Below are 18,069 nucleotides of genomic sequence, written 5' to 3' on the forward strand. Positions count from 1 at the left end.
AAATTGTTTAGGATAGAAATGGGTCTATAATTAGTAACACTATTTTTATTACCATTTTTGAAAACTGGAATAATGGATGCTTCCTTCCAAAGTGACGGGTAAATTCCTGTTTTTAAACTAAGATATCCTGTTTTTAAGCTAAGATAATAATAATAATAATAATAATAATAATAACAATAATAATAATAACAATAATAATAATAATTTATTTAACCTGGCAGAGTGTTGATAAAGCGTCGTAAAATAACCTACTAAAATAAAATGGTAATGCTAATGATGATAATAATAATAATAATAATAATAATAATAATAATAATTTATTTAACCTGTCAGAGTGTTGATAAAGCGTCGTAAAATTACCTACTAAAATATAATAATAATAATAATAATAATAATAATAATAATAATAATAATAATAACAATAATAATAATAATTTATTTAACCTGGCAGAGTGTTGATAAAGCGTCGTAAAATAACCTACTAAAATAAAATGGTAATGCTAATGATAATAATAATAATAATAATAATAATAATAATAATAATAATAATAATAATAATAATAATAATAATAATAATAATAATAATAAATTTTAACATTCTTTCTGCCGTAGCAGATTACCTAAATGACAAAGATACTATACAAATTTAAATTTCTTGATACAATAATAATAATAATAATAATAATAATAATAATAATAATAATAATAATAATAATAAAAAACAATAATAATGGTAATAATAATAATAATAATAATAATAATAATATATTTTAACATTCTTTCTACCGTAGCAGACTACCTAAATGACATACGTCAGTATTGCATCCCCTTTCACAAATTTGCCTTTTTCTCTAAAATGCGTTTTTTTATGTTCAAAATACTCCATGCGCATGCAGTTTTCACTAAATTCAATGGAAATATTCGTTTGTGTCCTTGTATGTGTTACCTGATATATATCGTTGAGAAGTATCTTGAAAACAAAGCGTTAAAATTATTATTAAAAATATGAATAAATATCTGATTTTCAAAAATGCATTTGCGCCTAAACTAACGTAGATATCATAAATTTCTCAATGTTAAAATATTATCTATGAAACAGGATCCATATGACAAAAATATGAAGTTGCTGTATTTAGGCCTATTGTAGTAATGCGCCTGGAACTTTTTTTTGTTCACTAATTTGTATAATTATAGTAGAATTAAGCCCGAAACTAGTAATCCGATTGGGCCGAAAATTAACATACACGTTATACTTAATACATATAACAAAGAGTTAAAAAAAAAAGACAGAAATCGGATTAAAATTGTACAAATTTCAAACTCAGTCCTGGTGTTCCTTAAACAGAGAATAAAGCAAAACGGGCCGCGTGAAAAACCACCTACAATTCTGTTTCTATGGTAACACGAGTGGCGTCAGAGCAAATCCTTTCTGTCAAAGCGTTACAGTTCTTATTTCTTGTATCTCGAACACAAACGTTTCATGTCAATGTAAAATTTCATTTATCCGAAGTTCTTTGGCACTGACTTGCAGATTAATTTTAGTCCATTATTTAACGACGCTATTTCAGCTGCTCGATTGGTAAAATGGGTGATTTTGAAATAGTTTTTTTCAATTGAGGGAAAGAAGGCAGAGGAGGACACTGGAAAGTTTTCTTTTCTCAATCGTACTATCAGGGACTGGAATGCTTTACCTGCAGACTTACTAAAGGCTTTACCAACAACCAAAAACGTATTTAAAAATAGGCTTAAGGACTTTACTAATAGACGGTAATTATAATAATAATAATGATTTATTTTAGCTGGCAGAGTTAAGGCCGTAAGGCCTTCTCTTCCACTCAACCAGCAAAAAGTGTATATACATATGCATGAACTTACAAAGAATCCAACAATTTGATTGAGATGAGAGTTACATGTATACAAAAGTTATTTACAAATTAAACAACAAAATACTATGAACTATTAATTAAACACTGAAATAAACTGTGTAGCAGAATTAAACTAAAATACATAGAATGTTAATATATTTCAAATAATATTAGATAATAGAAAGAGATTATTACGAGACAATTAAAATACAGCACAATCAGGATGATGTCTAAAGAAAAAAGTAACAATGTAGTCAGTGATAGTTTAAATCAGTATTATTGGAGTGAAATGCTAATAAGGTTATCTTTTAAGCTGTTCTTAAAGGTGTTTATTGTCTTGCAGCCCCTAATACTTTGTGACAAGGAATTCCATTGACGCGAGGTGGATATTGTAAAAGATGATGAATAACAAGATGTTCTATGAAGAGGTATACTTAGCGTGCCACAGATAAGTGATCTGGTATTTACGTCGTGGTTAGAGTATAGATAAGAGAAACGAGACGAAAGGTAATTTGGTGTTGAAGTGTGCAGAATTCGAAAGAGTAAAGACAAAGAGTGTAAAGTTCTACGTTCTTTAAGTCGGAGCCACGAGAGACTTGCGAAGGACGGTGATATGTGATCATACCGTCGGATGTTGCACACGTATCTGACGCACATATTCTGAGCTCGCTGTAACTTGACTGACAATTCAGAACTTAGGTCACTTAACAAAACGTCACAATAATCGAAGTGCGGCGTTACTAGGGTTTGCACTAGGGTAAGTTTTAGTTGCTGGGGCAAGAAGTTTCTCAAGCGACTCAAACAGTGAATGGAGGAACAGATTTTTTTTATCGTTTCTTTAACTTGAAAATTCCAACTTAGATTATTATCAAAAAAGAAGCCAAGATTTTTTACGACAGATGAATAAGGGATTAGCGTGTTGTTAAGAGTAACAACTGAAAGATTACTGTTATTAAGGGAGTTAACTAAACGCTTATGTCCAATAATTATGGCTTGAGTCTTACTTGGATTAAGTGCGAGTCCGAAATTGGCCGCCCAAGTGGAGACAGTGGCTAGGTCACAATTTAACTTGTCAATCGATTCATTGATCGTATTGGGTCTGGAATGTATGTAAAGTTGTAGGTCGTCGGCATAGAGGTGATATCGGCAATACTGTAAGTTCTTTGATACGTAATTAATGTAGATAGAGAAAAGTAGTGGACCTAATACGGAGCCCTGCGGCACTCCCGCCTTTGTGCATCTCCATTGGGAGAATTGATTATCAAGTGAAACACACTGTTGGCGGTCGCAGTATGTAAAGGATGTAAATTATATTTTGTTATTGAAGTGTTGTATCAGTGAAGAATTATGTTGTGTCAGTGAAGTGTGTAGTGTAAGTGAAACGTGTTCCTGTCAGTGAAGGTTTATAGTTTATAGTGGCAGTGCAAAGTATTTGAACAGTGAAATGTTTTTGAAGTGTTAGTGAAATCAGGATAGAATCAGTGAAGTGTGTCGTAGTTCCAGTGCAGTGAGTGAGTTGACAGCGAAATTAGTGTAATGTTGAAAGGTACTTGTGCAGATATGAACATATCATACTTGTGGGTTTTAGTTCGATCTTAGTTTTAAGATACAAATTAGATTTATTTCAAATGTTATTTTAAGTGATCGTTTCATTTAATTTAGGATATTTCCTGTTATTATTATTATTATTATTATTATTATTATTAATTAATGTTAGTGTTAATTATTAGTATTATTATTAATTGTATTTTTAATTAATAAGTTTATTATTGTCATTATAGAGTGTAATAAGTTACCACTGCCACCGGGTATATACCCATTGCAGTGTGAATAAATACATACATACATACATACATACATACATACATACATACATACATACATACATACATACATACATACATACATACATACATACATACATACATACATACATACATACATACATACATACATACATACATACTTTGTGTGCCTCGTTTTATGGTGACAACGCTGTTAGGTCTTTTAGCACTCTGATTATTATATTATTTATTAAGTCTTTGGTATATTCAGAATTTTAGATAAGGGTGCAAATAGCCATAGTAGCTGACGCGCCCTTCTTAAACCCTACTACATACATACATACATACATACATACATACATACATACATACATACATACATACATACATACATACATACATACATACATACATACATACATACATACATACATACATACATACATACATACATACATACATACATACATACATACATACATACATACATACATACATTTGCTGCAGTATTCTCTGATATTCGACTTCTAGTTGGAGAAATCCTTGGTAAAACCCAAATGGGTAATCATCCCAAGCTGGAGTCGAACCTACGCCCGAATACAGTTTTCAGTCACGGAGTAAACCATACGGAGGACTTGCAAATTACTATATCTCGAAAAGTGTTTCTTTGTAAAGTGAAGTTTTGCCACCCCTGATAGGCCTACTGCCGTACATTTCCGCACTATCTCACTGCAACAGTCTCCTTTAAGCTTAGGACCCAATTTCTCTGCAGAAGCTGTTCTCCACATTTTCGCCATACAGGATTACGTGCACCTGACTTGTTCTCAGCAGTAAATAAAAATGTTTCCGTGAAGCTACAATCTTTTTCTAAATGAATTTCTACGAATTCCATTCGAAATGTTTATTTTTTTTCCTTTAACAAAGGGCTTCTCCCTACACACCCTTTCATGAAAGCAGTTTCCTTTGTATCCTTCGGAGTGCTTCAGCATTGACACCTAAGTTATATAAATTTGCTCTGTTTTTACAGACCAGTTTTGTGGACTTACTTTCGAATGTTTTAACGCTACGCACTTCATATCCGACAGATTGTGGTAATATGGCACGTTATTAGGGCCTAATTAATACAGAAGACCTTGGATGACTGACATTATTATGTGTTTTAGAAAAATAGTTTCGAATCCAGTCAGCCGTGATGAAATTTAAAGAAAAAACAGATGAATGTTACGCCATAATAAATCTATATATATATATATATATATATATATATATATATATATATATATATATATATATAATTTGAACTGGTAATGAAAATTACGGAAAAACGGCTGAACAGATTTTAATGAATGACCCGCCATTTTGAAGCTTGACATCCAAGGATTTTTAGAAAAATAGTAACTTTCAGTGAAGCGTTAGTTTTCCTACATAATTTTCCTATTTTCCAAAATGCAGCTTTAGTCAGTTTTGAGAACTAATTGCATTTCAGAAAAAAACAAAACACACTACAATAAACAACAGGCTATTACACGAAGGCCATGATCTGCAGGATTGCTGACATATTTTAAAGTTCAAATTCAATTGGTTATTAAAAACTTCAAGACTTACTAAAATAATTTACAGATCTGATTCTGCGGCGTGTAATTTTCTGAGTACAGCTGTGTATTGGATATTAAAATCTACAAAACTTGAGGTGGTTTGATGACATTATTACCATTAGAAATAAAGTATTAATATAGTTAATGTCATGATGTGACTATTTTTTATTAATTATACATATTAGTCCTATATTGATGATATGAAAGTGAAACGTTTTGGGGTTATATAAGTATGTATGTATTGTAGTTATATATATATATATATATATATAACTACAAAACTTACGTAAGATAATATTGTTATTAAAAATCAATTTTTTTTTTATTATTCAAGTGGGGTTGGATCTTTTTCATATACTTAATGGCGGTGTGGTGCAGATATTTATATGCGTCATTCTCTTCAGTATTGGCTCCAGAGAGCGCAAAAATTGAGTTCCTAAGGAAAGACCAAAGGGTATTACTTACTGATAAAATAAGAGGTCTACAAAATTTTGTAGTTTCCCGATCATTTCAGCAAGATCTTTTAGCAAGGATAAAATGATTTTACCCTCTACATGCAGCAGCTATACCAAGAGGCTATGTCTATTGTTCGAAAGCATAGCAAACCTGACATTTTCTTAACATTCATCTACAATCACAATGACCTGAAATAGCTATTGCTTTACTCCCACATGAAAAAACCCACTGATCGTCCTGACATTGTTACTTGCGTTTTCGCGTTGAAACTCAAAACCTGAAGGTGGATAGGTTCAAGAAAAAGTATTTGGCATAAAAAAACATTCAGAGGGAGTATGTTTCATTATTATGGAAGCAAATAACTTTCAAAATATCTGGTATTCTTCATTGAAAATAAATCTGAAAAATGTTTATTTGAACGTCTAATGAACTTAGTTTGCAGCATTTGCCTCATAAGCCATTAGTTTTTATTATAATTCGTACATAAATGAGATGATCAATTAATACGGAAGTACGAAAACAGAAAATAAGTTAAATAGTTAATTTAACATAATCTAATTCTAAAGTATTTAATTGTGGTAATAATAAATTTCCACATGAATTCAATTCTCAGTAATGTCATATTATTATTTCAAACAACTCATTGGCGTCATATTGATGTGTGAATCGTTTCGACTATCAATCGCATTGTTGTCTGGAGACTAGGCCTCGTGGAATAAGGAAGCTATTATGAAATAATTTAGCTAACGAGAAGGCTCCGCCTTGTTATATTTAAATGCGAAGAATAAAAAGTATTATTAATTTAACCTAGTCTAATTCTAAAGTACCGGTACTTAACTAAGGTATTAATTTCCAAATGAATCCAATTCACTGTAATGATTTATTATTATTCATCACAATTTCAAACAACTCATTGGCGTCATATTGATGTGTGAATCGTTTCGAGTATCAATTGAATTGTTGCCTGAAAATTGAAAACACTTTTTAAGGATTATGTTTTCCTATGTAATTCTTTAATAGACATTACGTCTACCTATAGTGATTTCTTCCATTATTTCTTCTTTTCTAGTGGCAAATCTTTATTCAAGGTAACTTTAAGAACTTTTTTTCTGTGTTTATGTGTACATAGGAGTGTATGAAGCACAACTACAAATATCTTGAACTAACCCGAATAAATATTAGCGGTGTACATACTCTTCCAAAGAGAACATGATTACAGAGGTACCTGTATAGGCAAATGCTAGACTGCAAGATTTTAAAGTAGTCCATATCATTTGATTGCTCCTGACCGCGGAGCAACTAATATTGTGGTCACTGTACAACAAAACTGAAGACTGGAATGCCCGTATTAACTATTTCTATCTACACTATAATACATAATATGGATTACGTCGCCTTATTAACAGAATGTATGACCAGAATTATGCAATCTTTAAAATCTAAACACTGTCTTTCCCGAAGATAAAGCTCTTTTGTGCGAGATCGTGCGTATTTGCTTGTTTTCCGCACAGAACCAATACGCGGTTAAGTGTGAAATACCACATTCAGTATTCCCAACGTAACACACATAACAATTTCCCTCTTCTTACCGCTTAAGCGCGACATTCATTTTACTGCTTTAGGCTTTTAACATATTATTTTTAGAGACGTTTAACATAATAATAATTATAAATTGGAAACGTACCACTGCAATTTCACCTAAATTGCACTGTTAATTATTGTTTTTAAATATTTGCAAAAATTAAGTAAAGTCTACTACTCCACGAAACTTATTGCATTCCTGATACAAGTAACATTAAGGAAGCCGTGAAAAAATCAACAAGATTCCAGATGCCGATGTTATTACTGCAATATGTTATATGAATATTATTGTTAAAATATTAAAATGAAAAATAAATCATTACATAACCTTATCGTTTGTTTTAAGTTCGCATTTATAGACTGTGGGGAAAAAAAGACAGACGTATATCACGGCCTGCTGGAGTATAGTAAACACAGAAAACATTTTATAGCAACAATGTTGCCGAAGTTGCCGTCATTAAACAGAAACCAACATGGAGATTTCATTGCAACTAATTAGAAATTCGTCTTTCAGGTATGTAATAAACGATCTTCGCACAAAATAATGTACGATACACGAGCGGTATGTTTGTTTTCATGTTCTCGGAAATTAAAAAAGCTCAACTACGTTTCGTTTTTTCAATCTTTTCTTCGACCATGAAAACGTCAACATACCGCTCTTGTAACGTATATTACTATTTAAGGTAAGCATTAGTTGTCATGGGAACAAGTTTGTTTAAAACAGTTTAGTTTTCCCCTATCTCCCCCTCTCCCTACGTTGAAATACCATGTAAATTTTAGGAACCGAGCGAGGTGGCTGAGTGGTAACGCACTAGACTCGCATTAGGGAAGTTCCGGGTTAAAACCCTTGATAGGCCAATCTAAGTACTGAGGTTTTTCATGGTTTCCCTTAGTGGCAAAGCAAATACCGTTTTGGAAATTTGCATAGCATGATTCATCACCGCTTTAATGACCAGTATCATAATCATTAATTAAATTGAAATCAATTAAAATGAATACAAGCCATATGTAACATATGATGATAGAAACAGAATCACAACACTCCATGGCCTACTGATATACCCAAAGATCTTACCTAGATGTTAAATCGTGTATAATTAAATTTAACAAAAAAGTACCAATATAAATTTTTAGAAATGTTTTACAATCAAACGTTAAGATATAAATAATTAAGGTATAAATAATTATGAGTTCTATTTCTAATCACTCCTGAATCAACTAAATGATAGTGTACTCTTTCTGAAAAGTCGAAACGCTTTTCAAATTAAAAAATCCTTTTATATAAGCTATTAATAGCATTTCATTAACAAAATAATGGAGTTTATGATGACGATACTTGTTTTCAATTGTTTTATTTCGATTGCTTTGCTAACGTTTACTTCGAAATGTAACAAATGAAAGCTATTCCTTTGTCTGTTATTACATTTGCATATTTAATCTGAAATAATGGATTTGTCTCTACAAACGCAAATTATTATTATTTTAAAATAGTAGTATAAAATATATAGTAGTGAATTTTCCAACGTCCTGAGAAGACATAAAACTCAAATAGTTTGAGGTGTGAACTCTACATTCTGAAATCTACCAATGATTCAATAACAAACTGTTAGTCACATTTAAATTTTCTATTACTAATTTTGCGCCAGTATATGTTACTCTTTTATGAATAAACCGGTATTCATGTTTTTACACGTGAACCTTAGGCCTTTTTCCATCAACGTTTCAGCAATTTCAAAAGAGTCCTGACTTTTGAACAGTCCCATATTTTGTTGGAGCACAATCGGTCGTGACCACTTCATTTGGCGTGGCAATAAGAGCCGGAACATGGCGCTGTCACTTTCACCCCTCTTCCCCCGCCCCCTTAGCCTTTGATCGCGTCTTGAAAGGTTTTCATCGCACTGAGTCGCCCTCCAGTTACAAAGTTTCTTTTAAGAGTTATTTATAAAGTCTTTTACGCTCTGCTATCCCCTCCACCTTTTTCTTTATTGTTTTCTGTCTCTCTCGTTCAGTGCTGAGCAAGGCAGACGTCTACAGTTCGATGCGGTTCTCGACACTTGCACTCACGTCTTCTCTGGCTTTGTCTCGCACAAGTAATGAAAATAACAGAGATATAGTATTACCGTTAATACCTCTACTACCATTACTACTACTACTACTACTACTACTACTACTACTACTACTACAGGAGAATGTTATGTTTTATTTAACGACGCTCGCAACTGCAGAGGTTATATCAGCGTCGCCGGATGTGCCGGAATTTTGTCCCGCAGGAGTTCTTTTACATACCAGTAAATCTACTGACATGAGCCTGTCGCATTTAAGCACACTTAAATGCCATCGATCTGGCCCGGGATCGAACCCGCAACCTTGGGCATAGAAGGCCAGCGCTATACCAACTCGCCAACCAAGTCTACTACTACTACTACTACTACTACTACTACTACTACTACTACTACTACTACTACTAATAATAATAATAATAATAATAATAATAATTGCCACCGACGTATCACTAGGCTAATGAGCAAGTCTCCTCATATGAGGTCCCGCTCAGTCGTGGGTTCGAATCCTGATTTGGCTGACTACCTAGATGATATTTTTCCGAGGTTCTTTCTAACTGTAAAAGCAAATTTTAGACAGTTCAGGTACTCTTTAGCGAATCTTGCGTCTCATCTCCACAGAATACCATCTCGCTACATAATTTCGCAGCGTTGTTAAAATACACATTGAAAATAATTAACTATTCCGGATTCCTTGGTTCGAATCTATTCTGTTTCGATATTATTAACTTAAAATTTCAACTTTCTTTTACTTTTCATGTTTCTGCGAAGAAAATATATATCTTTCGAAGGACATAAACTAATCATAATTTGATTTATTTGACGCAGAACTACGTATTTCCCTTTGACTATATATACCTTCGAAAGTGCAGGCCCCTCTCATAACTACTGCTTGATCTCCTTGTACTCCTCTTGTTTTCCTTGTCTTACCCCTGTTCTCATTGTACTCGTATTCCCCTTGTTCTTCTCTTGTTCTCCTTCTATTCTCCTTATTTTTCTTGCATTCTCTTTGTTATATTTGTGTTCCCCTTCCTCTCCTCGTATTTCCCTTGTTCGCTTTGTATTCCCTTTATTCTCCTTATCTTTCCCTTGTTCTCCTTGTGTTTCTTTTGTTCTCCTTACATTTCCCTTACTCTCCTTGTCTTTCCCTTATTCTCCTTGTGATTCCCTTGTTCTCCTTACATTCCCCTTGTTTTCATTCTCTTGTTCTCCTTGTGTTCTCTTCATATCCTCCTTGTATTCTCCTTGTTCATCTTGTCTTCCCCTTTTTCCCTGTTCTCTTTGTCTTCCCCTTATTCTCCTTTTCTTTTCCTTGTTCTCCTTGTGTTCCCTTGTTCTCCTTGTATTCTCCTTGTTCATCTTGTCTTCCCCTTTTTCCCTGTTCTCTTTGTCTTCCCCTTATTCTCCTTTTCTTTTCCTTGTTCTCCTTGTGTTCCCTTGTTCTCCTTGTATTCTCCTTGTTCATCTTGTCTTCCCCTTTTTCCCTGTTCTCTTTGTCTTCTCCTTTTCTTTCCCTTGTTCTCTTTGTGTTCCCTTGTTCTCCTTGTATTCTCCTTGTTCATCTTGTCTTCCCCTTTTTCCCTGATCTCTTTGTCTTCCCCTTTTTCCCTGTTCTCTTTGTCTTCCCCTTATTCTCCTTTTATTTTCCTTGTTCTCCTTGTGTTCCCTTGTTCTCCTTGTATTCTCCTTGTTCATCTTGTCTTCCCCTTTTTCCCCGTTCTCTTTGTCTTCTCCTTATTCTCCTTTTCTTTCCCTTGTTCTCCTTGTATTCTCCTTGTTCATCTTGTCTTCCCCTTTTTCCCTGTTCTCTTTGTTTTCCCCTTATTCTCCTTTTCTTTTCCTTGTTCTCCTTGTGTTCCCTTGTTCTCCTTGTTCATCTTGTCTTCCCCTTTTTCCCTGTTCTCTTTGTCTTCCCCTTATTCTCCTTTTCTTTTCCTTGTTCTCCTTGTGTTCCCTTGTTCTCCTTGTATTCTCCTTGTTCATCTTGTCTTCCCCTTTTTCCCTGTTCTCTTTGTCTTCCCCTTATTCTCCTTTTCCTTCCCTTGTTCTCTTTGTGTTCCCTTGTTCTCCTTTTCTTGCCTTTATTCTCTTTATCTCCCCTGTTGTCCTTGAATTCTCCTTATCCTCCTTGTCTTCCCCCTGTTCTCCTTGTCTTCTCCTTATTCTGCTCGTATTCCCCTTGTTCTCCTTGTGTCCCCCAGGCTCTCCTCGTATTCCCTTGTTATCCTTGTATTCCCCTTGTTCTCCGTGTTTGCCCTTGTTCTCTTTGTATTCCCACAGTCTCCTAGTCTTCTTTTTATCCTTACATTCCCCTTGCAGTTCTTGCGTTCGTGTGGTCCTTGTATTCTCCTTGTCCACCTTTATTCTCCCATTATTTTCTCCTTTACCTCGCTCTTCACTCTTGACACTCACCTCGTTATTCATGTGTTTGAGACCTCGTTCTTCACGAGTATTTGGTATTCACCTCATTCTTCACGAATTTTTAACATTCATCTCGTTCTTCACGGATATTTGGTAGGCCTACTCACCTCGTTCTTCATAAATATTTGACATTCAACACTTTCTTCGTATTTATTTAGCATTCACCTTATACTTCATTAATTGTTAATAAGTGTTTGATATTACTTCGTCCTTCATGAGTATTTGGTAATCACCTCATTCTTCACTATTTTTGACACTCACCTCGTTCTTCGTGTATGTTTGACATCTCGTTCTTCACCAGTATTTGGTACTCACCTTGTTCTTCACGAATTTTTGACATTCACCTCGTTCTTCAGAATTATTTTATATTTACCTCGTTCTTCACGAATTTTTGACACTCATCTCGTTCTTCACGAGTTTTTTGACATTCAATTCGTTCTTCACCAGTATTTGGTACTCACCTCGTTCTTCAAGAATTTTTGACATTCACCTCGTTCTTCAGAAGTATTTGATATTCACCTTGTCCTTCACGAATTTTTGACACTCATCTCGTTCTTCAGAAGTATTTTATATTTACCTCGTTCTTCACGAATTTTTGACACTCATCTCGTTCTTCAGAAGTATTTTATATTTACCTCGTTCTTCACGAATTATTTACACTCATCTCGTTCTTCACGAGTTTTTTGACATTCAATTCGTTCTTCACCAGTATTTGGTACTCACCTCGTTCTTTAAGAATTTTTGACATTCACCTCGTTCTTCAGAAGTATTTGATATTTACCTCGTTCTTCACGAATTTTTGACACTCATCTCGTTCTTCACAAGTTTTTGACATTCAATTCGTTCTTCATAATTATTTGAGAGTCAACACTTTCTTCGTATTTATTTGACATTCACCTTATACTTCGTTAATGTTAATAAGTGTTTGATATTTACCTCGTCCTTCATGAGTATTTGAAATTCACCTCATTCTTCACTATTTTTGACACTCACCTCGTTCTTCGTGTATGTTTGACATCTCGTTCTTCACCAGTATTTGGTACTCACCTCGTTCTTCAAGAGTTTTTGACATTCAATTCGTTCTTCATAATTATTTGAGAGTCAACACTTTCTTGGTATTTATTTGACATTCACCTTATACTTCGTTAATTATTAATGAGTGTTTGATATTTACCTCGTCCTTCATGAGTATTTGGTATTCACCTCATTCTTCACTATTTTTGACATTCACCTCGTTCTTCGTGTATATTTGACATCTCGTTCTTCACCAGTATTTGGTACTCACCTCGTTCTTCAAGAATTTTTGACATTCACCTCGTTCTTCAGAAGTATTTGATATTCACCTCGTTCTTCACAAGTATTTGATATTTGCCTCGTTCTTCACGAATTTTTGACACTCATCTCGTTCTTCACGAGTTTTTGACATTCATTTCGTTCTTCATAATTATTTGACAGTCAACACTTTCTTCGTGTTTATTTGACATTCGCCTTATACTTCGTCAATTGTTAATTAGTCTTTGATATTTACCTCGTCCTTCATGAGTATTTGAAATTCACCCAGTTTTTCATAAGTGTTTAGCACTTACCTTGTTCTTGCTTAACGTGTGTTCATATACTTGATCGATGTTTTACATTTAGATTATTCTTCAAGAGTTGTGGGCCGTACTGAGTTTCTCGTCGATGTCTTATACGTCTTCTATGTTTCGTGAATGGATGTTCCTACTCACCATCAGAATGTAACTCTTCTTTGACACTCACCTTCTTCTTGTTCCTCATGAGCGTGGCGTCCCGCGCGCTCTGAGCGTTGCCCGGCGTCTTGGCGCCCCAGAGCGTGAGCGCCATGCGCACGTAGACGCAGGAGATGACGCACAGCGGCGTCAAGTACTGCAGCACCAGCAGCACCACGCGGTACGCCAGCATGGCGTCGTCGGGCAGGCGCGCGTTGTGGCAGAAAGGCTTGCGGCGCCCGCGGGCGTCCTCTATGATGGAGACGCGCAGCGCCGCCGCCATGGGCGCCGCCAGGGCGCCAGACACCGCCCAGATGCAGGCCACGGCCAGGCGGGCGCACAGCTTCGACGGGCTCGCGCTGCCAACAGAACATCGATACATCCAAATAAGTCTCGATCTAAAAATTGTATTTTTTTTTTTTACGTAGGACTACGGGTCGAATTCATAGTTATCACTTATAAAATGAGGAAACACTTAAGTCAGGGATGTCGAACAGCGCTCTTGAGCTGTGAACTGAAGAGCCTTCACTGCTCCCTTACCGTGCAACGGTTCAACACAGGTAGCAGGCAGACCGGGCGAATGATAGTAAACAAAAGCGAAACTGCGGCGGCTGGTACTTAGATAATTTTTATACATCTTACTAATTTTTAGGAGCTCGTTTTAGATTTACACTTGAAAACTTTGATGAACGAAGAATGTAGGTCTACATGAGGATGGATGGATGATGATGATAATAATAATATCGTTTTATCTACTGGATCATTCATGAATGTTGTTCGTTAGTGGCAGAAATAAATCATCATAATAATGTTGCTAATTCATGTTTAAAATATCAACTTTATGTATATGTGTTGTAGCAGTGCAAGTTCAAAAACGTAAACTGTTTTGATGTATAAAATTAATTAATCTTACTATGACTTGAAATTTGTTCATAGTTTTTGTTACAGATTCTAAAATATCTTCTCCTCAAGTTCGATCCTTTAGTAAAATGACATCTACAGTACAAGATCTTAATGAACATTGAAATCTGAATCGACATCCCTTATGAATATAGCTAGCTGCGCCGTATCTTTGCGGTCGGTACTTTCATCAAGAGCTAGTGCATAACAAGTAAAAGTTTAATTCCTGCTATCAGTTGTCCGTCCAAGTTATCTCCCATTTCTGTCATGCGCTCAGCAACAATATTACGGGACAAATTTAGAGATTTAAAAACATTCCAGACATATCTCTTTTGCCTTTTCACGAGCGGAACCGGATAATTTTTCTGCGTCATAAGCTACAGCATGCATTGAATTAAAATGCCTTTTAATATTATTATGGCTTATGTATCAAAGTTTCTTACTACATATTAAGCAATGCGCCTTTCCACTCTTTACGATAAAGAAATGTTTATCTATCCATTCACTATTTAAACGTCGTTCCATATCCATACCAGCCGCCAGAGTTGATAAACACACTGCGTACAGAACACTGCTGCAGTAAGGGTAGACTCCAGCTCAGGTAGTAAGCAGTACCTAATCGTTTCACAGCTTGAGAGCGCTGTTCGACATCCCTGACTTAAGTAATGAACGTTTCCTTAACACTTACTTCAGATCGTATTGCAGAGACGCTACTCATTCATATGCCCTGAGCATTCCCTTGACATAGAAAGAAATATGGCAACATGGCTACACGTGAGCGCTTTCCTACTGTACATTCAATTGTTTTCCAGCGCCTTCAAATTGTTAAATCGGCATTATTGTCATACACAAATACAGAAGTAAATATTAAAGAGCTAAAAATTATACAAAATATTTACAAAGCATTTTACAGAAAAGAAAGAAGTGAGCTAAGATAACTAGTTATGAAATATGGAGATGGTAATTGTTCTCTCCAAAAGAATAAATTGACATGGAACAAAATTGCATTTGAGTTTAATGCAAATTCCAGAAATATTCCTGTAAGTAAATCATTTTCATTTATTTTTCAGTTATTTTTATGCTCAACAAAGTGGAAATCATATAATTACGCAAATGATATAATAGTACGCAAATTTTAACAGCTTATTCCATGGGTAGAATACAAACAAAAATGCAAATAACACTTTGTTGGGACGTGAATACTTTTCGAAAAAAATGCCACTTAAATCTACCTGAAATGCTGCTGTATCATAAAATCTCAAAGCAACCAGTACTTTCAGCAGTGGCGAAATCGGTAAGCCTCATGGTCGTATTGTGAATTGAAATGAAAGACACCAGAATATTCACAACAGTGTTCTTGTCGGAACGGTATCTGCTCTTAAATTGTTGATCATTATACATCTCTAAAGGGTTTTCCATATCTCTGATATATCTTTTGCTTACCGAAACTCGTTTCAATTTTAATTACAGAACTCAATAAATGTAATTAAATCATAATCATCATCTATTGTACACTGAATCAGCTGATTACAATGCATATGAGGAAACACTTGAGTAAGCTGACAAGCTACCTTATTTGAATAAGTGTTCACTTCAGTGGGATTTATGAATTGGAAATTATTATAAGCAACTGCTTAAGTGTTTCCTTCCGATAAGTGTTGACTATGAATTCGGCCCTACGTCTATGAACTTGGGTCAGTATAGGAGTTGCACTTCGGGCTATGCGATAAACGCAAATACAGTAGAACCTCGCTAATCCGATGCTACATTAAATCCTAGCCACCTACATCACGATCTTGCTTGCTGCCATAATGTGGATCCATCCTCCAGAGCAGCTGTGGCGAAAATGTGATCGTGCGCCGAGCCACTGTCAGCGTATTCCGAATCTCACCGGACCGGTGGACAACAATGACGTCACGCTGCAGCGGAATAGGAACAAAACTGCTGGAAGGATCGATGGCTGTCATGGCGACTGTGTAAGTGTTTATCTGTGCTACGCTAGCAAAATTTTGCAGAATTTCCGTACTGCCATCTGGTTCAAAGAAAAGAGATCATAAACAACTTGTTTCTTGAACCGGTAGTAATAACTGGTCCGTTGACATGTTCGCTCATAAGCCATTAACATATTGTTTTTACGTTGTGCTCATTATAAACAATATAGCAGAACACACCGCCATGACACAACAGTGCACGATGTTATTCGTCTGCTAATTCCCGCCCTATACAAGAACCAATCAGATTCACTGATGGAGACTGCCACCACCTCTGCAAGCTGATGGCACCGGTGCGACACCGGTGGAGCATCAATGACGTCATCGGTGGAATTCGGAACACCGTGATGCCATCGGATTGCTCACCGGTGAGATTCGGAATACGCTCTGTGTAACCTGCAACGTGCATAGCGCCTATGGAGGGAGGCGGACACCCGAAGGGGAAGTGAAGCAACTGTCTGACTTATTAACGGATTTTCATTTTCCTTACGTCAAGCATTTAAATATAATGTTATACAGTACAAGCCTACAAACTAATGTTTAGTACGTGTAACGAAGAAAGAAATGAACAAGAAAATGAATAGGATACATTATCACAATCTAAAATGAACTGTATTCAGAATGTCTCTGCGGAAAAGTTAAAAAATCAGGAATTATGTCACTGCCAGTCGTAGTTGATCACGAAGGTATTTGTCTGTCTGTCGTGATCTAAATTTGGTTTTTACTATTTTCATTATTCAAAATAATTTTTCACAAACGTAAGTTGTAGCGAACATGGCTTCAACAGAGCAAGCCATAGAAGGAAGCTTCGGATATTTATTTTTTGGCAAAGATTTGAAAAGTTCAACATTTGTCATGTTCTTACATCTAGCTTTCATTTAACATCACATTGTAAATCTGTGAGTTTAAATTGAAGATCTAGCCGCATTATTCGTGCACCTACTGAAAAAGGATCGACGTGCAGAGATAATAATAATAATAATAATAATAATAATAATAATAATAATAATAATAATAATAGTAATAATAATAATAATAATAGGGAGCATCCTAAATTAAATGAAGAACGATCACTTAAAATAACATTTAAACTGAATCTAATTTGTATTTTAGCCCTAAGTTCGAACTAAAACCCACGAGTATGATTGGCCTATGCATTTTACCACAGTCTAGTATAGACAGTCACGAAGTTCAATACGTAGGGAATATGCATTCATAGATAGTTGCTAACCACTAGGATCGCTACTATCGCCTCATTATAGACAATGCGAAATAGTACCGGCACAGTCTATTGTTCCTAGTAACCTCAACAACTCAAGCTTCGTGACTGTATATACTGGACTGTGATTGTATTAAGTTTCCTTTGGAGTAAACAGGCCGCCGTGTCGGCATTTATCAGGTCAAAAGAATGCGGTACTCTCAGCTTTGGAATGTGTACAATCTAGCAGAGACGTCTTGAACTTCGTGTTACGCTAAAAATGTTACATTTTCTCATCAATAATTGTTGAGCTGAGAGCTTGGAAACCAATAGAATATTGCAATAAGGGAAAAAGACGAACAATTTAGTTGAGTTGTAATCTGACCTGAGAGGGTTAAGGATGGCGCGGTGGCGATCCACGGCGATGGCGGTGAGGGTGAAGACGCTGACATTGACACTGAGCACCTGCACGAAGGGGCAGAAGGCGCACA

The 18,069-nt window shown here is 35.3% G+C and overlaps 1 protein-coding gene across 2 annotated transcripts in view; it reads right to left on the minus strand.

Moving 5' to 3' along the window:
• LOC138702933 (tachykinin-like peptides receptor 99D) overlaps positions 1-18,069 on the minus strand; it is a 94,462-nt gene that overhangs the window by 21,161 nt on the left and 55,232 nt on the right. For both annotated transcript variants that reach the window (XM_069830341.1, XM_069830342.1), the window contains exons 3-4: positions 17,964-18,069; positions 13,521-13,848 (exon numbers count right to left, since the gene is read on the minus strand). The exon at positions 17,964-18,069 is cut by the window's right edge and continues 43 nt beyond it. In XM_069830341.1, coding sequence (XP_069686442.1) covers positions 13,521-13,848; positions 17,964-18,069 — 434 coding nt within the window. The remainder of the gene's footprint in view (positions 1-13,520; positions 13,849-17,963) is intronic.

The sequence above is a fragment of the Periplaneta americana genome, chromosome 7, assembly GCF_040183065.1.
Source record: "Periplaneta americana isolate PAMFEO1 chromosome 7, P.americana_PAMFEO1_priV1, whole genome shotgun sequence".
In the NCBI taxonomy this organism is placed as follows: domain Eukaryota; kingdom Metazoa; phylum Arthropoda; class Insecta; order Blattodea; family Blattidae; genus Periplaneta; species Periplaneta americana.